This window comes from Electrona antarctica, assembly GCF_951216825.1.
Source record: "Electrona antarctica genome assembly, chromosome: 22".
Lineage (NCBI taxonomy): Eukaryota > Metazoa > Chordata > Actinopteri > Myctophiformes > Myctophidae > Electrona > Electrona antarctica.
In genome coordinates this window covers 20,502,435-20,524,080 of record NC_136805.1, presented here as the reverse complement: position 1 = coordinate 20,524,080, position 21,646 = coordinate 20,502,435, and the positions used below count along the sequence as shown (strand labels likewise).

Genomic DNA, 21,646 nt, shown 5'->3' with positions numbered 1-21,646 from the left:
GTGTGTGTGTTTTTTAAAGCAGATGCAGCTCACATCATGATGTATCACAACGTGTTGTGAGCTTGCAGATCTGTTATTTTCCAAAGCATTATGGGTTTAAAGTGGTTAAACTTATTTTGATGCTATGTTAACTAATGTTGCTGCAGGGGACCCCATGCATGGAGTCCCCTTAAGGAACCCTGGGGGTCCCTGAACCCCACTTTACAGTAAAACAAAACACCAATCCCCAATCTGCCCCTGAAAGGTCCTAGCTATATGCAGACTAAATGTCAAAACACCATTTTAAGAAACATGGCTAAATTCCACTACATTGGGCACAATTTCAATGTACAAGATGGAGTGTTAAATTAAAAAAGAAAATGCATATAGAATAAGAATATAGTGTAGCACAAGTCGTCCTTGTAGCCTGTGTGGTGCATAACTGTATTATTATAGGCCTGGCTACAAGTGTCTGACACAATAAAATATTTTATTTTAAAATAATGGAATAAATTGAAGCTGCTTTGGAGAACAATTTAAATGGGGAAAACAGTGTCAGATGAATGCATGAAATCTGATTTGTATAGCCTACTGTCAATTTGTCAAACCCCCACTCGCACTGTCCTGCAGCATCGTTGAAAATAGACACACTTATAAAAACAGTTTATAAAATGCATCAAACTATTAAAGCAAGTACCTTTTATTAGTTTATATATATGTTGTGCTAGTTGTTAAACAGAACCCAAATAGCATAAGCTGCTGTAGGTCTACTAGTGGCAGACTGGAGGACCGGTGAATGGAGGTCAAGCAGACAGACAGTGTGTGCGTGTGTTTCAGCGATGTGAGTGAGGGGAGAGGGAGAACGGAGAGCCAAGCAGTTAGCCGCCTTCAAAAATGGCGTCTTCAGAGGAAAATGACTAAAAATATATAAAACGAGGCCTACTTTCTTATACACGTCTGCGTTCGCTTCGACTGCGACCGAGCTAATCTATATATCGGTAAACTCGTCGCTGTACTTGATGAATGGCAGAAAGCAGAAATACGTGGAGAGAGAGAGAGGAAAAATAGCAGCCCTGTTTTATTTTGATGCGTCGACAGGGCCAGCTAGCATCTGCTAGCCAACAACATTTTGGGGGGCGGGGGGGAACGATTTTGCATGCAAAAGAATTATGATCTGGGGGATTTTTTGCTCATCTATAGAGAAGGATTATCAACCAACGTGGCCTAGAGATTGCAATCTTTCCGACCGCGCTACTAGCACTGTAGCAAAACTAGCTTGAAGAAAGGGGAGGAGAGAAGCATAGAAAAGGACGCATTCGATCAAATGTTTATCAGCCAAATCCGTGGCATCTTCATCACGATGAGTGTGCGTGGTTTTGGGACACATTTGCATTCGTGGAAATGATAGACGGGGAAAGTATAGCAAAGGCGAAAGAAAGAGTGATTTTTTTTGGAGGTTGGTTGGAGAATACCCCGTAGACCCCCCTCTTTTCCATCTAGCTTTCTCCTCCCCTCCATTTCTCTTTCAATATGCTGTTTTCCACTCCTGACGACTTGCGTATGAAACCGGGAAAATAGCCGAAAATCGAGAGCGGGGGGAGACAGGTTTTTTCCCCCCCATAATCGGTTGGGATTCCGACTCCTCGTTGCTTTGGTCCTCTTTTACATACATCAACATAAATGGATAGAAATTACCCGGGAACAGGATTCGGCGATTTGGGCGCAGGAGCTGGATGGAGTTACGAGAGATCGGCAAAAGCAAGGTATGCATCCGATTCACACAATGTGCTTTTTTTTCTTCTTCTTTTTTTCGTTGCATCTCCAAATACTCTGCAAAATGCACGGCGTGCACCCACGCAAACACATTGTCATTGTGTGGAAATGGTTGGTTTTCGCTCCATGCCAGTGGATGTATTGCATTGTCATCCAAATTATTGCATAGTAATATTGTTATAAACAGTGATCAGGCAGTGTAGTGCGTGTCGTGGGGGTGGGCGGGGTGGAGAAAGGTAAAGGGGAATGTTGAAAATGAATTGAATGTGATTGACAGACAGACCCTATGGGGTTTTAGGTGGACTTAATGATGGAAACAAGGGGAGGGGGGGACGGGGGGGATGGGGGCATATGTCTGTCCACACTCCACAGAAATGCTTCTGTGGGAATTATTGTTCCGTGGCCTTGTCACGGACGGTGATAAATTCATTGATAGATGTGACTGAAAGGAAATGCTGGAGTGCAGACGCAGCACACACACACACACACACACACACACACACACACACACACACACACACACACACTGCAATCCATCCTGTGACACATTAACAACAACCAACAGGCTACATTGTAGCAGGCACCAGGATGTTGTTATAACATTTGTAATACGTCATACGAGAAATTTGCAACGCAAAATGTGTTGTTTCTTTCCTCCCCCAAGCGTATTCTTCTCCATATTATTGGTCCTCATCTTTGGGGTTACATTTTGTTTTTTTATTTGCATAATTGAATTGCGATGCGTTTTAATTTGAATTGCACTTGGTGATTGATGCTATATAGCCTGTCTGGCCCAGACAAAAAAATAAGGGTCAAATGAATCAGTGTGATCAAAATCTGACATGATCAGAATTTAACTGGGTTATAATCACAAGGTACTTTGCTAGTCTGGTCTTTTAGCTTAGCTTGCAAGCTAGCGTTGTTTAAATGCAGGCCTAGTATACAGGCAATGTAGGCATGTGAAATAACTACCAGAGTAGATGGGCACGCACACTCTACTTAATGTGTCCCTGATATTTTAGTTGTTAATTGACTACTGCACATAGGTCACATGTGGTTTATTTAAACGCAGAAGACTGGTCTGTGAATCAGGGCCTAGTCAGTCTGCTACGCCTTGCTGCTATGGCGGTGGTAGGTCCTATATAAAGACACCAAAGATTCGACACAATGATGTCACAACTAAGCGTCACCTAGCGGAAGTGCTTCGGTTTTAAAATTACGCTGTTGACACGATAATTAAGACCAATTAAACTTATATTAGACGCACTATACTAGCCTCCCCTTGGCAGTACAGATATAGCGTTTACTTGCGTCCTCGTTTAGAAGGAAAAAAACCTGTCAAATGACACTTGTGGTCGTTTTTATTGTGGACTACAAACACTTCCGATTTGTTTGTGTCGTCACGGAGCCATCCTTGCTATCTTTATTCCAGGGCTCGTGCTAGTTTATTGATAGGTTATTACTACTGTAGGTTTGGGTTTGGCCAACACGCTCAATGTGAAAATAATAATGGATAAATATGTGTCTGCAATATGGAAAGATGACAAATGCTGCTGTTTATTATGACAATTTGAGATGCTGTAATATAAAAAAATATATCACTTTTGTAATGTATGCCACTGACTCATGTTGAGTTGTAGCCTATACTTCAGATGAATACATTTGAACATAATCTGCATTCCATCATTTAATTAGGGCATATAATCCCATGAAGCTCAGAATTTAATACATTATTTGTATTTAATTTGCCACAGACTGGTTAGACATTGGATTTGTTTTCTCAGTTAGGCTAGGCTGCATGTTTTGTGATCAGTTGTCTCAGATGATAACCAGACTGATAGATAACATTGACTTTAAAAGTCATAATTAAAATCTAAATCTGTGTGGATTTTAATTTTAATTTTAATTTTTATATAATTTAGCTGACAAATTATTTTTACATTTTGCTATTGAGGACAGGCACAGGATTTTTTTTCCTCCAATGGTCACCTTTTGGGGGAGGGGCGTGTGTAAACGAACCCAGAAATGAATTGATTAATGACCCTCCACACATTTCCCCTTCCTCCCGATGTCTCTCTCCCTAGTCTTGTGTATGGGAGCTCCAGATCATCCCAGGAATCAGAGCTCCTTCACAGACAAGCCTACGCCACCCCACATCCTCTGCAGGGCTATGCCACCAATCACCACCCAGGGACCTCTGGCCAAGGCGGAGCTTGGGGAGCAGCTGGACGGAGTTTGGGTGAGCTAAATGTCATATACCATCCCTGGTACTACAACAAGGGGCCCCAGTCATGAACCATTATTGTTTGTGGTTGAACTTGCCTGGGTACAATATAGTCACCGTAAAATGCTTCATCTTTGGTAATTATTTGGAAATGTTATTATTTGATTATTTTTAACAAACCATCCATGTATTCACTTATGGTTTCCTTTCTGTTGAGATTTTGCGAGATTACTATATAAGCAACAATGTCAAATCTATTTCTGGGGGTGCTCGGGTGGCACAGGGGTCAAGTACCTGTCCACCACTAGTGTAGAGCAGGGGTTTGCAAGGGGTCATCCCTATGTTCCCCAGGTTCTATGTACCCCACTTACCTTAGGGTTTAGGGTTAAAGTTCAATGGATTGTTCAAAGACTGAGCTTAAATCAGAATTTGCTACTAAAAGTAATACTAAGACTAAGTTGCTAAAATACTTTGTCTTACTAGAATTACTAAAATTACTAGGTTAGGTTTCTGGTTAGGTTTAGATTTATTCTAAGTGGGGAACAAAGAACCTTTTTTGCATGGTGGGGAACATAGAACCTGCAGGGGAACATATAACCTGCAGGGGAACATAGGTACGCTTCTGTTCGCAACTCCATCGGGGGGTCGCCTTTTCTTTACCCAGTTAAATAGGCCTAATTCAGTAGAAGCACAATAGCGAATATGTTTTGAGAAGACAGCATGTCTTTAGAGGAGAAGACAGCACCTCAGTATGTGACTTTGCGTGATTTTAACACAGCGGGGAGCGGGTTTATAAAAAGATTAGAGCGAACTCATAGTGAGGACCGCCTGCCGCTCGAAGTTGCTCCGCGAGACATGGCCAAAGATATATCTTTGCGGGTCAAAAGGCTGAGAACCCCTGGTCTAGAGGCTCGGATCTGCCATCAGTACATGTGCTTTGGCAGAGCACCATGAGGGCTTCATCCTCTTCACAGGCAGGTAGCCAGTATGGTACCAATAGCAGTGGGTAGTTAAAAACAATGGGTTGTGCACATCCAGTTCTTTGCTGGTCTTTTGCTGGACACAAAATAACAGTTTAACTGTTTCAACGCCATGCCCGAGATAATATGATTAATCTACCTTTGTTCAGGTAGCTATGCCCAAGAGAACAAGGTTTGAATAATTGGCATTAATCGAGTGAAAAAAAACATGTTTTAGCTTTGTTGCTAGCCACCGCTAGCGTCCACGTAAGAAACAGCCAAAATCACTGCGTGCACACGCATGCACGCCGTTTTTGTTGACATTATGGCTCATAATGAGATGAAATAGGCATGATCAGCGCCTAATAAAACATTAATTCAACCTCCCGTTAATCAAAAGTAGTTTAACTTTCAGCCAAAACAACAAGGCCTCCTCTTCTTTGCTGCTCATGTTGCAAATTCGGCTGGCACCTGCTACCTACCTACAGAGTTAAAAGAATATAAGTCAGCACAACAGTTTTGCTCCTCAGTTTTTTGTTTACTTAAAAATGCAGACATGACAGGGTACATGACGTTACGGCATTTGGCCTTCATCAGGTAGTCACCTGATGACGTTTCGGGCACAGTTGGCCTTCATTCCAGTTTATTGCACTATGCATGCAGACCCACACAATTGCGTGGAGCCCTGAGGCAGGGGTAGCCCGACGCCCACCCGCCACCCACCGCCCGTCGCCCCCCTGCCCCCTGCTTCAGCTTTCCTGGGAGCCCCCAGATTGTTTAATCCGCCATGGCTTCATTATTTCATTCTTTTAAACCAATTGCAGTGGCAACACAAATGTGTTGGGACTTTTAATAGGCATAATGACTAAATTGTGAGGAAATAATAGGTGAAATAATTGGCTACTAAAAATAAAACTTCTATCTATGTCATATTCTTTCAATCAGTTTGTTTCACAATGCTGTCTCTGCTTCCATCAGGTCTTTCGGGTCTCTTTGACACGGGATTGCACCACGCCAGCCCATCTGGTCCTGATGCTTCCGTCATGAACTTGATTTCGGCCCTGGAGTCCCGGGGTCCCCAGCCTCCACCCTCTGCCTCCTCCCTTCTTTCCCAGTTCCGCACACCATCCTGGCAGACAGGTGGGGCTGTGATGAGTCTTTCCTCATGTGTTGACATTTAAGCAGGCCCCACAGTCAATATGACATTTACAGAGCAGCCGTCCATGTTTGGCTGTATTATTATCCTACTGGTTTTGATAATTGTTTTTTAGAACGTGGAAATAATGCTTTTGATGTTAACATTTTGTAATCCCCCCCCCCTTCTTTAACATTGATTTAGGAGCATATTAATATTGTAGGCTACCGTTTTCTTACTTTGCTGTGATTGTCAGTGTTTTTCAATTGAATCAGATTGACGGATTTCAGTAATTTTACCATTTGTCTTTTTTCCCCTTCTAACAGCGATGCACACTCCTGCTCCTGCTGAGCTCTTCATCTCTGGAGCTCTCCCTGGCTCTGGTTCCTTCCCCTCTTCCTCAGCTCTCTCAGCCTATCAGCATCCAGCTTCATTCTCCAGTCGGTCCTTCCCCACTGGCTCCCTTTCCCTGCAGGACACACCCACATTCAGCCCCACTTCCAACGGGTTGCTCTCCCCCCATGACCCCCTGCTGCACATCAAGGCCCCCTCCCAATCCAGCCTGGGCTTCGACAGACTCCTGTCCTCGCAAGGCGCTGCCGCAGCCGCCTACAGAGGTGGCCAGGATCCCACAGGTGCCACCTCTGCCCAAGCGTCCTCAGCCAGACACCTTCAGTCACACCAGTTTAACCTGCTGTCCTCACAGTTGCAGGACCAGTCATCCCAGTTGTACAATGCCTCAGTCTTCTCCTCAGCCCAGTCCCAGTCACAGACCCAGTCCAGCTCAGCCCAGGAGCGAGCCGTTCCCCGACAGGACAGTGTTATTAAGCACTACCAGCGGCCCACACCGTCCCAGTCGCAGCTGTCCTCCTCTGCTGCCCACTCCCTCCAGCACTATCTCAGTTGCGGAGGGGCAGGGTATCAGCAGATAGGCAGCCACCATAGGCATGCTGGCCTTTCCTGCAGCCCCCTGGGGGACCAGAGCGTGGGTGTCCAGAGCCCCTCCGCTGATCTCAAGGCTGCCGCTCGCACTGAGCAGTACCGGCCCATCATCCAGCCCCCGTATTCCTCCTCCTCCTCCTCTTCCTCATCTTCGTCAGCTGGAAAAGGTACAAAGAGCAGCTCCAGCAGCGGCTATTCCTCCGCCAGCTCTGCATCCTCCTCTAGAACTCCACACACGCCCCCTTCTGCCTCCTCTACCTCCTCTTCCTCCTCTTCTACTTCTGCTGCCACAGGCCCCCACCCCTCCAACTCCATTCCTACCTCCAGCTCTAGCGCGGCACCCTCCAGACAGCAGCCCCCCCCTCAGCCTGCTCCACCTCCGCCTGCCTCCCAGCAACAGCAGCCCCCACCTACCTCCTCCACCTCTGCACCACAGCCTCTCTCCAAGGCCTGCCTTTCAGGCTATGGTTCTCCTGTGCCCCCAGTGAAGACCACGACCACGACCGCCCTCACTGGTCAGACTCCTCCGCAACAGCAGCAGAACCAGTCGTACTCCCCCAACCAGCCCCCTACGTCTCATCTGCCCCAGTCCTATGGAGGCTTCAGCTCTCCTCAAGCCCAGGACCTGAGCTCGGGTGCTGGAGGGAAAGGCTATGGGAGTCTTGGGGGCAGAAGCCAGTCGTACTCCACTGATGTGTATGGGGCAGACTCTGCCTATGGTTCGCTTCCCTCTTCCCTAGGTGGAGCTGGAAGCCCATCACTAGGTTATGGAGCCCCAGGCCACTCCCCTGCTCTTCTAAGGTCAAGTGGCTCGTCAGGCAGTGGAGCATCTGGCGGCGGAAGCAGCAATAACACAGCAGGTGGGAACTCTGGGTCAGGTGGAGGAGCTGGGAGTAGCATGGCCAATGAGAGAGGGGGAGGAGGGGGTGGAGGCAGTTCTTATCACATCCCAGATTCTAGTCCCTCCCCATCTGGAAACTCTGGTATCATCCGCCCAGGGTTGCATTCCCCAGTGCCTGCCTGCCCTACTCAGTCTCCAGGAGGTGCTGGCTCCAACAAGTACATATCCTCGGTTCTCTCCCCTACCTTCTTGGCCTCCCCGCAGGGCTACCCTGACACCAGAGGCCCCAGCTCCCAGCCCTATCACCCTACCTCGTCCAAATCCAAGTCTGACACTTCCATGCTAGGAGTGGGCACTCAGAGGTCCCAAGAGGAAGTAGACGACGACGATGATTTCTTGATCCAGCACCTTCTTCAAGCGCAGGACAGTCCTACTCCCCAGTCGGCCCATCACCACCCCCAACAACAACAATCACAACAGACATCTCAACAGCAGCAGGCTCAGCCCCAATCTGTGCCGTCAAACACTGATGCAGGCAAAGGCCTCTCTTATGATATGGGCAAGAGTTCTGAGGAGAGGTACCACCTTCAGAGTGTCATCCGTACGCACAGTGCCACCTCCAGCGCTGGAGCTGCTAGTGCTGCATCTGGAGGGACCATCTCTGGCTTGGAAAACCAGCTGGAGATGTCTCTGAAGAAACAACATCAACAACAACAACATCTTCTTCAACAACAACAAAGGAATGATAGATCTGTTGGAAGCAGTAGGAGTAGTGGGGGGAGAGGCAGTGCTGAACAAGCGCATCCCCACCTCCATCACCATGACCATGACCATGACCTTGACCATGACAACCTGGGTTCAGTAGTCCACTATGGACGGGGCGACCCATACTCCCAGCACTCCCTCACTCCCCAGCACTCCTCTCACAGTCAGCATGTGTCCTCGCACTCACAAATGCAGTCCCACGGCCAATTGGAGCTACAAAAGAAGCCTCAAGAACGCGCCGAAATACCGTACCCCCGCAAAACTCCGGAAGTCCCACAGCAGCATCCCCAGTCCCAAGCTGCTGCTTCACTCATGGACTCCCCCACTGATCAGGCCCGCCAGCCCCCGCACCTGCTCCAGTCAGTGCTGTCCCACACCACCCGGAACAAGATGGAGCCCCATGAGCAGCACCACAAGTTGGACTCTCACCAACAACATCAACAGCAGCACCATAAGTTGGACTCCCATCAGCAGCATCAGCAACAGCAACACCATAAAATAGACTCGCACCACCAACAACAACAACTTCAACAGCACCACAAACTGGACTCCCATCGTCAACATCAGCAGCATCACAAGATGGACTCGCACCAACAACATCAACAGCACCACAAAATTGACTCCCACCAACAACATCCACAGCAGCATCACAAAATGGACTCCCACCAACAACAACACCAACAACAACACCAGAAAATGGACTCCCACCAACAGCAACATCAGCAGCACCACAAAATGGACACTCATCCACAGCATCAGCAGCACCACAAGATGGACTCTCACCCACAATCGCAGCAGCAGCATTCTATTAGTCAACAGCAGGCAGTCATGGAAGGTACTGATGGGCTTATGGGCTCAAGCAAACACCAGGCCCAGCCTCAATCCCAGGCCACCCAGCTCCAGCTCCAACTTCAATCCCAGGCCCTGGAGGTGGCGGCGGCTCACTACAGCCATGGCTCGCAGCAGCAGCACGACCAGACCCAGGCCAAGCAGAGTTCAGTGGTCTCTTCCTTGGACATGCTGGAGCGTTCGCTCTCACAGACCTCTAACACGGATGCGGGGGTCGCAGAGGAGAGGCGAGGTGGAGGGAGCAGTGGGGGAAGTGCAGAGCGCCACAGGCAACAGCAGCAGCAAGAACAGCAGCAGCAAAGGCAACACCAGTCGCACCACCAAACGCAGCAAACCCACCACTCGCAACAGCACTCTGCATCCGAGCTCCACTCCTTCCTCTCTGAGCCCGACCTGGGTTTGTCCACTCCATCTCACATGCACCACCTGCCACCGCACCATCAGCAGCAACAACAGCAGCAGCAGCACCCCAACTCGCACCACCAACAAACCCATCCCCACCACTCTCACTCCCAGCAGCAGCAGCCCCAGCACGCTCACCACATGCCCCCTGCCTCGGCCCACTCCCAGCCTCAGCCTGACCCTCAGCAGCCCCTCACATCCCAGCTCACTCCCCAGCAGGCTCAGATGGATCAGCAGCGTTCAGAACACCAGTTCGACTCAGTCAGTCCCGTGGAGAAGACAAGCCAGAACCAACAGAGCAACCGCTTTGTCCCGCTGACGTCCATCTGCTTCCCTGACTCCCTCCTTCAGGATGAAGACCGCTCCTTCTTTCCAGGAATGGAGGACATGTTCTGTGCAGACGACTACAAGTCCAGTTGTTCTGGAGGCACAGGGCCAGGGCAGGAGGAGATGAACCAAAGCCAGTCTGGTCAAGAGGGATTAGAGTCTATGAAGGCGGGGCAGAGTGGAGGTGGGTCAGGCACAGGTGCTGGAGCTGGCTATGACATCATGAGTCACCATGGCGGGGAGCAGGACTATAGCCAGTACTGTCATGGCCTGGAAGAGTCCAACAATAACACGATGACTCTGGATCTGGACTCACTGAAGTCCCATGAGCTCCCTTCGACCGTCAACACCGAACAGCTTGGCCTGATTCAGTCTCAGGCCCCAGGGATGGGCATGGGATCCACCAGTACTGGTTCCACCAACTCTGGGGGGAAACCTCCCTCCGGGCCTGGAGCAACTGGGACAGGAACCAGCTCTGGAGGTCTGCAATCTCCCATTTTCTGCTCCTCACGTCCCAAGAAGCTCCTTAAGTCAAGTTCTTACCATCTCTTAAAGGAGCGGCGGGACCCCAACACGCTGCCCAAGAAGAGTTACGCCCAAGAGTACGAGTTTGAAGACGACGAGGACAAAGCCGACCAGCCAGCTGACATCCGCCTGAACAGCCGGCGACTCCCTGACCTCCTGCCAGACTTGGTGTCCAGCTGCAGGAAGGGAGGTGGGGCGGGAAGTGGAAGTGGGTCTCTCAGCCCCTTAATGAGCGACCTTGACTTTTACCACTCCTCCGGCTACTCCTCCCTCGGCCCGCCACCTCTGCTGTCCCACGATGGCCCCAAGAAGAGGGGTCGAAAGCCTACTAAGCCCAAAAGGGAGGGACCCCCAAGACCCAGAGGCAGGCCTCGCATCCGCCCTCTGCCAGAGCCGGCTTATAGCCCTCGGGGAATGATGGGGGAGATGGGCGGAGCGGCCGCAGGAGGCGGAGCAGGGTTCAACGTGGAAGGGCGAGGTAGAGGCAGAGGCCGTGGTGGCCGTGGGAGAGGAGGGAAGAGAGAGGACATGTACATGGAAATGGGCGGGAAGGAACAAGACCAGATGCAGCCCCATCAACTCCATCAGCAGCAGCCGCTTCACCACCAAGCCCAGCAGCAGCACCATGAACCCATCCCACCTTTGAAGGTGAGCACTGCCAGTAGGCCAAGAACCCCTCCCTTAAGATGGTAGTAGAAAGAGCAAAGCCCTCCTTTTTTCCCTTTCTCTTCTAAGGTTGATTTTTGGAGGGTAGTGTGTAGGAAGGTCACAGTTTACCTTAGCAGTTAATTAACGTACCAATTTAAAAACTCTCCAAGTTAGCAAATTATAATATCGTCCGACACAATGTCCAGTAAAAAAATAAACCCAATATAGCATATATTCATGCCAGAAGGACACAGAGGTCTAACTTCCCTGATAGTTTGCAAAGTCCTCATCTTGCAAAGTCCTTATCTATGTCATCCCTTCAGTGTCCTGGTTGCACTCATTCCAACATGACTGGAACTTCATGGTTCAGAAACAATTGCATTTACAGTTCCCACTAATAATTCCCAAATGTTTTGCAGCTCTTTAAAATTCTGTATTCGTCCTTTGAGTCTGTTGGCATGTGTCTAAGACTGTGTCGTCACGTACAGTGAGTGAGTGGAGCACTGTTCATTGTGGTAAACAATAAACATACTGATATTAAATACATTTGATTTGCTTCCTTCTATCATCTTTCTAGATCAAGCTGCCAATCGGTACCCTGTCCTCCACCTCGGATGCTTTACTGAGGACAGACTCTCTGTCCGGCACGGACCCTGCACTTTCGGACGGCTCTGTGGGCTCGGCCCCCTCCCTCGGTCTGAGCCCTGGACCTCCCTGCAGCACAGAGGGCAGCAGGAACCAGGAGAAGGACAAGCAGAAGAACCAGATGTGCAGTGATGGAATGGATGGAGAGGGGTTGGAGGAAAGGGTAAGGGCTCAAGCACTCTGTCGGGTGGAACCCCGACATACTGTATGTCCAAAACTCTTACTTTTCAGGATCAAATTAAAAACAAAATAGCAAAAATAATTTTGTGTACTTTTGTGTGACACTGTAGTACGATGAAGCAGGGCATTCATTTACAATGTAAAAAAATGAATATGAAGATAGTGAAAGTCTGTAACTACCCCTTCTGAAAGTCACGATATATATTTTAAAATACTCTCTAGTATATTGTGGAATTTCCATTTCTGCTAAGCAGCAACATAGACATTAGACAGTAGGATGTATTTACGCGACTGCAAAACAAAAACTGCAGTAGGGGAAGCCAGACATCTTGGCATTTTCAGCACTTGTACAGACTGATCGGCAGAAGCATTTGAAAACCACGCGAGCCAACAGTGTCTCAAGAGACCAAAATAGGAATGGTAGGTTGTGGTTAAGGACAAATCTTCCACGTATTATGTAAGGCAAGAGAGTATATCTAAAACTTTGAATTTACGATTATGTACATCATCATATGACCATGAGACTCAACAAAAACAACGTATGTTTAACAAGACATGTTACACGATCAACATTTTTTGAGTGGTGTAAACCACTCCTACAACTGGCTTTTTTGAGTGGTGTAAACCACTCCTACAACTGGCTTTTGTGTGCAGAAAAAAATGAGCATGGTTGCTATGTTCAAAATAATTTCTGACGTAATTAAATCACACCCGGGTGAACTGGATGACCGTAGCAACCATGGTCATTTTCTCTGCACAGAAAAAGCCAGTTGTGAAATCACATCCGGGTGTGATTTCATTACGTCAGATCAGAGCTGATCATGCTATATAATACCTTACCTTATTTCATTACGTCAGACATTACGTCAGACCACAGCTGATCATGCTATATAAAACCTTACACCACTCAGTTCACACGGGTGTGATTTTTTAAATAGTTACCATGTACGCTCATTTACATTATTATTTGGTATAAGTTAGCCTGTACTATGATTTGGACATGTTGCCTGGCTCCAGGCCTCATAATCACGAAAGAAGAGAAAAAAAATATTATTTTAATCTCACCCACTTTTCAAATTTTGTTGAGAGGTTTTGTGTTGCACCCATCAGTGGCTTGTTCCAGGTCGGAGAAAGAACCAACGTCAGTCGGTGCCTTTGTGGGTGGGACTAAGTCACTAGATCTATCCGAGACCCCCCAGTGCCAGCCAATAATAAAATACACAGAAAACTACTATTTACTTTGACAAACTGCCATCTCCACCTGTTTATTAACCTCTCACATTTGTATCCCACCAGGGTGAAGAGAGGGACTCAGAGTCCAAAGCTGGTTTCATGGCCTCATTTCTGGACTTTCTCAAGACAGGAAAGAAAGGTCCAGACTTGGACATCCCACCAGGAATGGAACCTGGCAATGGTGAAGCCTCTCTCTGTAAGTCAGGGGGTCTCCGTCCATTATCTCCTGCCCATCATCCTCCACCACCCCCACCTCCATTTGGGGAGGGAGAAGGTAATGGGGGGCTGGCCCTAGGCGGCTGTCACAGCCCCAAGAGGCTGGAGGATGAGCTTAAACGGAATCTGGAGACCCTGCCCTCGTTCTCTTCCGACGAGGAGGACTCGGTCGGAAAGAATCAGGACCTCCAGAAAAGCATCTCGTCAGCCATATCGGCCCTCTACGACACTCCCCAGCTGGGCTCCAACCTCCAGACCCCTCTGCCTCCTTCACCGCCACAGACGCACTCCCAGCCTCAGCCCAGCCCTGATCCGCTCACTCCCACTCTGCAACCCCCCACTCTCAGCCCCCAGCCCACAGTGCACAGCCCTCATGTCCAGGCGCAGTCAAATGAACCGGCTGTGCTCCAACGTGAAGATGGCGAGACAGAGAATGAGGAGAACGACGAGGATGAGAATGAGGAGAGGCCGATGGAAAGTGAAGATGAGGAGAGCGATAGGTTGGAAGAGAAGGAGCCACAGCTGGAGACTTTGGGTGCAGCCAAGTTGGAAGGTAAGACAAACTGAGCATCAGGCATGGTAGGACCAAGTTGTTTCCTTTCATCTCATGCCCCAGTTTTCCCTGTCTTGTCCCCATTTTTCTAAATTGATTTTGTACAGCTCAGCTGATGACAGTGAATTTTCTTTCCCTCGGGCTGGAGCTGTTACTGTATTTTTGGTCCACTAAATTATTTCCCTCCTATGTGCTCTGCTGAAAATTGATATCAAGAATTACGTCTTGTGGCTTTGATTTGACTGCAAGCTGGACTTGTCCGATTGTGTAACGTGAATCTTTCCCTCCTTTTCCTCCCAGCCTCGATCTCCGAACCTGCCCTGGCACCGGCAGACCCAGAGTCTCCCCCTGTCCCTCCATCTCCTGCCTCATCCTCCGAGCCATCCCACTCCCCTCTACCTGCCCTCTCAACCCCCTCACCCCTTCCACCACCCGAGGAGCAGGAGGAAAAATCCCAGCCCCCTAGCCCAGTCCCTTCTGCTCCCCCATCGCCACCTCCCTCTGCCACTATCCCCGCATCCGCAACATCTCCTTCACCCTCCTCACCATCCCCAGACTCCGCTGAGGAGGAGTCCCCTCAGCCGTCTCCAGAGGCCCCCGCCTCACCAGAGGAGCGGCCAGCCTCCAAGACCTCACTGCACCTGGCCGAGAAACAGGAGGATGCTGCCATTGTTGGTGAGAGTGAGGAGGATGAGAGTGAGAGCGGAGGCGAGGGCATCTTCCGTGAGAGGGACGAGTTTGTGGTGCGTGTGGAAGACATCCGGACTCTCAAGGTATTCTGTGTTCATTTGTGCGTTCAATTGTGTACATTTCATCTGTAGGGCGCAGGTGCATAATCCTTGATGTGTTATTTCGACCTTAGGTCGCAGATTACTATGAAAACCTGAAAAAACCTGTCCGTCAGTCGTGTCACGCCTCCATATATGGTTATCAGTCCATCACACCTCGTGACATCACACATCGTGACATCACGTCTCCATATATGGCCTTCTCCATATATGAAGATCGCGGCACTGACCTCATCAAACCCTGGATAGCCATACATGGAGAAGACTCGAACATCACCTAGATCTGCATATATGGAGCCAGCCAGCAACTCTACATCTGACCTCAAACCCTTAGATCTCTATATATAGAGCTAACCTGTTCTGACATTCCATATGTTGATCCTCCCCACCCGTCCTTCCTCTTCGATGTCTCCCTTTTGACTGATACCTACCTGTCCATTCAACAGGCCCGAAAATTAAGGCTTGGCCCCCGCTGCCACCCTTAGATCTCCATATATGGAGTTGACCAGTTCTGACATTCCATATGTTGAACTGACCTCATCAAACCCTGTACACTCAAGACACTGCCCCCGCTGCCACCCTTAGATCTCCATATATGGAGCTGACCTGTTCTGACATTCCATTATGTTCTGACCTCATCAAACCCTTATACACTCAAGACACGCTCCATATATGGCCAGTACAGAATTCATTCCATATGTTGATCTGACCCCCCCATGCCAAAGCGCCAGCCCAGCAGTCTGCCATCACCCTTTAGGGCGATGTCGCTTCTCGCCCTCGGGTCGTCTTACTGGTGTACCATTGTGTGCAATGTCCAATTTACATAGATGTTCTTTTCATTCACGCCCATTTCTCTCTCTTTCTTGGTGTGTGTGTGTGCGTGTGTGTGTGCGTGTGCGTGTGTGTGTGTGTGTGTGTGTGCGTGTGCGTGTGCGTGTGCGTGTAGGTGGCCCTGCAAACGGGTCGTGAGCCACCACCCATTTGGAGGGTGCAGAAAGCCCTGCTGCAGAAGTTCAGCCCCGAGATCAAAGATGGGCAAAGACAGTTCTGTGCCACTAGCAATGTAAGAGCACTCTTGGATCAAATGATCTGTCAAATGTTAACGCTGCAGATATGCAAAGATTTAAAAATGTGATTTCCTTTTAGCAACTAAATGGACCTCTCCCTTCTCTTCCTCAGTACCTTGGTTACTTTGGAGATGCCAAGAGGCGGTACCAACGGCTCTACGTCAAATTCTTGGAGAACGTGAATAAGAAGGACTATGTCAGAGTCTGCTCGAGAAGACCCTGGCGCAAAACTGTCCCTGCTCTCAGGTTTGTCCAGTTTGGCATTTGTTAACTCTTATGTTTATTAGAGGACATTATACATGATTCAAGGTTATTTATCGTCACATACAGTACAATACAGCCGGTAGCAGCATTACAGGCATTGAAATCCCCATCCTCGTGTTTTATTTTAACAAATTAAATTGATAGCTTTGCAAGTAGACATCAGTGAAACTTGTCTGCAGTATCTACCTGTTTGCATCCAATGTGGTTTGCATCTCACGTGACACAACTCCCTATCTCCACTGCAACAGACGACAGACCCTTCCTCGAATGGCTTCGCCCCCTGCGCCCCAGGTCGCCCCGCGATCGGTGGAGAAAGAGGAGAGAGTGACTCCACCCATCCAACGCGAACAGAGGGAACGAACAAGGGCAAGAGAGCAACGGGAAAAGAAGGAAGCTGCAGCGGCTGCGGCCAAAGCCAAGGAGAAAGAGAAGGAGGAGAAAGAGAAGGAGAAGGAGAGAGAGAAGGAGAAGGAGAGAGAGAAGGAGAAGGAGAAGGAGAGAGAGAAGGAGAAGGAGAAGGAGAAGGAGAAAGAGAGGGAGAGGGAGAGGGAGAGAGAAAGAGAGAAGGAGAAAAGAGTAGTACCACATCAGGAGAAGGTGGAGAAAAGGGCCGCCGCCACTGCAGAACGAGGGAAGGGGAAGGTGGAGAAGGTGGAGAAGGTGGAGAAGAGGGAGAAAGTAGAACGTCCACCCAAGTCCAAGCCTGCCAAGGTAAAGGCAGAGCCTCCACCCAAGAAGAGGAAGAAGTGGCTGAAGGAAGTCGCTTCATCATCTGATTCTGATTCGTCAGAGGAAGCGGCCAGCGAGGAAGAAAGTGAGGCACCATTTTGTTTCCCGACCACCTGCTTTTCTCCATCATTCAGCCATTTTAGTTTCTGTCTCTGTTGATGTTGGAAGTCAATTTGTTTGCATACAGTATTACCATCAATTTGGCTGCTCATTCAGTCGGGCAATAATAAACAAGCTGTTGTTGCTTCTCCAGGCAGCCACATTGCATCAGTTAGCATACAATGACAGTCAGCGAGTTTTATCATTTCAAAGGCTATTTCAACTTTTTGGCAGTCTCAGCACATAGATGCGATGATGACAGCAGAGAGCAGGAAACAAAAAATAAAGATGTATGTGGGTCACCAATGGTGGCAGAAGTGAGGTATTCAGTGGTTTTAACGCGCCCCTTCAGCTAATTTGATTCAATGGGGGGGGGGGGGGGGGGGGGGGGTATAGCACAAGTGAGACTCCAAGGCAGCAGCGGGCTTAGGCTACGAAGCAATATAGCACTAACGGGCAATGCATAAGGGATCCCTTAAAGGCAATGGCACGTGGACTGGTGATTCGTTTAATTATTGTAACGCCCAAACCACACCTATGCATAATATAACGGGTAACGGAGGTGTTTAAGGGATTTAGACAGGTAACCAAAATACCAACTTTAGTGGGGGAACACCCTTTCCCCACTCCTAAATCCCCAAATAGTGGCTTTAGAAAGATGAGACAAAAATGGAGCCCTAATATCCCTTCGCTGAGAATAGACGATCGCAGTAAACTTGACTCTCACTGTATTTGTCCATTTTGTGTTTCTGGAAGAAAATACCAGAAGGTGGCTTTAAATCCTTTCTCTCTCTTTCTGTCTGGCACACAGTGCCAGTGAAAGGTGGAGTGAACAACCGCGCTATGAGGGAGATGTTCAGGAGCTACGTGGAGATGCTGGTCAGCACGGCCCTGGACGCTGACATGATTCAAGCTCTGGAGGATACAGATGGTGAGGGTTTCTCACATACACTCAAACACACACTTCCATCTCTGCTAGAAGTTTGCTCACTGTGTTCTGAGCTCATCACATATTTGACAATTTGAGCCTTATTTCGAAAGCTCTTGACGTGCTGGTGGGGGAGGGGGGGGTTCAAAGACAGAATGAGTAGCTGAAGGCGCTGCCAGTGGGCGCCTGCTCCCAGTTGAATACTGGCGAGATGTTCTAAATCGTTAAATGTGTGAGAGAGTATACTGCAGCTAATGTGCGTGACTGGAGTATGGATGAGCCAGCTGTCTCTGAGGCATGAGGCATTGCCACGGTTTGCTTTCCACAGACATTTCCAGGTAATGTTGAACACCTGTGAGAGCCTAAGTAAGTCAACAGCGCTAACCAGCAATTACCAAGTGGTGTTTTATGGTGCTTGATAGCCCTGCCAAACAGAATCACCATCATTATTGTCCCATGTGAATTTTGGACGATTCATTTGAAGACCAGAAGTATGTGATACTGTTGACACTCACAGAAAACCAGACAGACAAGGTTCTAGGGTGTAGAAGGACACGGCGCAGCACTGCTAATACACTGGAGCACAGAAAGAACTGGTTTGAGTCTGCCCTCTGGCTTTGGTACTGACAGGTGTGGAAGCCATGACTCACAAGTCTCGCTTTGTCTCGATTGGTTCTCAGATGAGCTGTACCTTCCCCCGATGAGGAAGATTGACAGCATCCTCAGCGAACAGAAGAGGAGGCTGTTGAGGAGAATCAGCATGAGCGCACAGCACCAGGTAATCTGCTCTGAATATCCAACTTCTGTCTGATTTACACTTTCATTGGGGCTGTTCTTGGCTGTTTACATGCACACAAATATATCCCCTTATTCTAACATACTCATTTTCACTATATAATGCATGTAACAATTTGATTTTGTGTTAATGCACTTTCTTTTCATCAAAGGTACATCTTACAGAGGTTAAAAACCTATCTATCTGTCTGTCCATCTGTCTGTCTATAATATGATATGATATGATATGATATGATATGATATGATATGATATGATATGATATGATATGATATGATATGATATGATATGATATGATATACCATGTGCCGATATTTGACTCCTCTCTGACTTCTTTTCTTTGGCAGGAGGTCCTGCATGCCTACCCTCAGATCATGGTAGATCGCCTGGACACAGGAGTGGCGAGAGTGCGGCTCAGTGGGGACGCGTACAACCGCAAGACCCTCAACAGAGTGAAGAAAACCCTTCCCAGACCACAGGTACGCCTGTCACGACGCGCCACACATGCCACAGTGCTGCATGATTTAACGTCGCTCACAGCCGTGTGATTTGATTTGAATGTGTGAAAATCTCTGCTTTCAGGACCTTAAGCTGTCATCCGACACATATGGGATCTACAGTCTGTACCACTCTCTGCATCACTATAAATACCACACCTTCTTACAGTGCAAAAAAGAGGTAAGCTCCCCTCTCCCAAGCATGATTATGCTTTGATATTTATCATATATTTGCAATTTAATACCTCGCTCTCTTATATAGACTAGACAGTAAAATCCTTGAATTAATTTAGACATTTGTAGCTGAGAGAGAGGGTAGCCGTTTAAGTATTGTGTTTTGAAATCATCCAAATTCTTGTTCTGGACTCATGCATGCCTGAATTCATGAAATGAACCTTTTTTTCTTCCATTGTCCAGACCAACACTATTGAGCAGGCTACGGAGGACCCCGGTCAGGAGGAGGTGGTGCAGCAGTGCATGGCCAACCAGAGCTGGCTCGACAGCCTCTTCGCCTCCTTCATCGAGCTGCTCACGTTCAGCACCAAGGCATAAAGGACGAAGGGAGGAAAAAAGAGGAAGAGGCTACGAAAATAAAAATAAATAAATGGGCAAAAAGAGACCAGAAAGAAAGCAGGAATAGATGGACCCTGCTGTATAGCCCCCTCACCCCCAGAACCCCCTTGAAGTCTTTCAGATCCGAGGAAGAATTTGCAGGGCCCTCATTGAACACAAGGGGTCCATTCATGTGAACTTGGACACCGACCTCTCTTTTTTTGTTGTTGCTCAATGACTGTGATAAAGAAAGGTCTTACTTTGAGCGTGGGAGGGGCCCCCACTGGTTCAAGGGTCACCCACAGCTGGTCAAGAGGATACTTGACAATTGTGCAAAGAAGAGACATGAGGGTGAAAGGTCAACGGAGGAGCTATAGCACCAAGTCACAGAGGAGTCGCCAGGCATCATGTAACTGTGTGTCAAGAAGACAATAGTTTAAAGAGAAACTATTACTGTTTAATTTTTACATAAATTATTTTTTTGAAAAAACCTTTAACGTTAGCGGTTGGCTTTTGAAAAGAGTGGAAGAGGGAGAGAATGCTTTTTAAAAACTGCGTGTAGAGTGTGCTGTGAGCAGTGTGAACATGGACACGTCGGTGGAAAGAAATTGCAACTTGAAATGTGTTAATTAACGCTCTCGCTCATTCTATGCTACATAAGGGGCAGCGCCGGGCAGCTATGTGATAATATATAAACACATTTTTATTATTTATATGAGGTTTTTAACATAAACTCTCACAAAGCGCCGGTTTGCTGCCCTAACATTTTAAATATTTTTTTCTTTTCTCCACAGGTTAAATATACAATCGTAATCCGCATATCCAAGCCGTCTTCCCCTTTCTTCTATACAAAAGAGCAGAAGTTGAGACAGAAATATAGTATCAAATACAGTATGGCTGTAAAAAGAAGAGAATGGGAAAGTATATTTGAAACTTTTAACATTGTAGTGCTTCAGTTCAGTCATGAAAACCATGCAGGTGCAAAGAAAAAGAAATAAATAACTATCCATTCCCCACACAGGATGGAGTATAAATAAGTAATATTTAAAGAGGAAATAGTCATTTCATTTTTATCATTTTGATGTTTGTGCATACTATGACTTATTTTGGAAACAATCTAATTTTCCAAAAAAAAAAGAAAGAAAAAAGGAAAGTCTTTGTGTAAATATTGTACAGTTCTTGACAAAATTCTTTGTTCTTCTGTACATTAACTACTGTATTTGAGAAACAAATAAAATCTGCAAAGAACAAATTGTGTTTGGTCGTGGCATGCATCTATCTAGTGCGCAGTTTTCTCTATTCCGGAAAAAGGTTATACAAAACTGTATACAGCAATCAAAAATAGTATGCTATACAAATACCTTTATAATCATAGTTTGATTTGTTTTCTTTTTTTGATTGTTGTTCAGTGTCAGCCTAAGCTCGTCAAGCAACCAACTAATGATTTACTTAGCATTTGACTAGTAAATATTGTGGAAAAGCACAGTAAAGGTCCTTGGACTGGACGCGTTGTTCGGAAAACAGGCAGAAAAACGCAGCAGTGTGCAAGGACCTAGACATTTTCAGAAATGTAACACACACACACACGGCAATATTTTAGTTGTCAAATGTAGTTGATTAGGACAGTGCTAAATGGTACTGAGTTGACATTCTTGAATATGTGATTTACATATTAAAATGCATTTTATTTTCCTTATGAAATATCTCTGCAGACACTACGCCACAGTAAGCCT

The 21,646-nt window shown here is 47.5% G+C and overlaps 1 protein-coding gene across 1 annotated transcript; it reads left to right on the top strand.

The window, feature by feature from the left end:
- The first annotated feature begins 835 nt into the window (after window positions 1-835).
- Window positions 836-21,159, top strand: prr12a (proline rich 12a). Its single transcript, XM_079491825.1, has 15 exons — window positions 836-1,742; window positions 3,837-3,991; window positions 5,914-6,075; window positions 6,397-11,369; window positions 11,947-12,177; window positions 13,491-14,196; window positions 14,497-14,969; window positions 15,931-16,047; window positions 16,164-16,297; window positions 16,564-17,129; window positions 17,955-18,074; window positions 18,752-18,849; window positions 19,212-19,343; window positions 19,447-19,542; window positions 19,779-21,159. The coding sequence occupies exons 1-15, from the start codon at window positions 1,660-1,662 to the stop codon at window positions 19,911-19,913; spliced, it is 8,181 nt and encodes a 2,726-aa protein (XP_079347951.1). The 5' UTR covers window positions 836-1,659; the 3' UTR covers window positions 19,914-21,159.
- The last annotated feature ends 487 nt before the right edge of the window (window positions 21,160-21,646 follow it).

Excerpts from the sequence above, each read along its gene's own strand:
- prr12a (XM_079491825.1), top strand. The coding sequence starts at position 1,660 with ATGGATAGAAATTACCCGGGAACAGGATTCGGCGATTTGGGCGCAGGA. Across the intron at positions 14,197-14,496 it reads GGGTGCAGCCAAGTTGGAAG|CCTCGATCTCCGAACCTGCC; the intron begins GTAAGACAAACT and ends TTTTCCTCCCAG. Across the intron at positions 14,970-15,930 it reads AAGACATCCGGACTCTCAAG|GTGGCCCTGCAAACGGGTCG; the intron begins GTATTCTGTGTT and ends GTGTGCGTGTAG.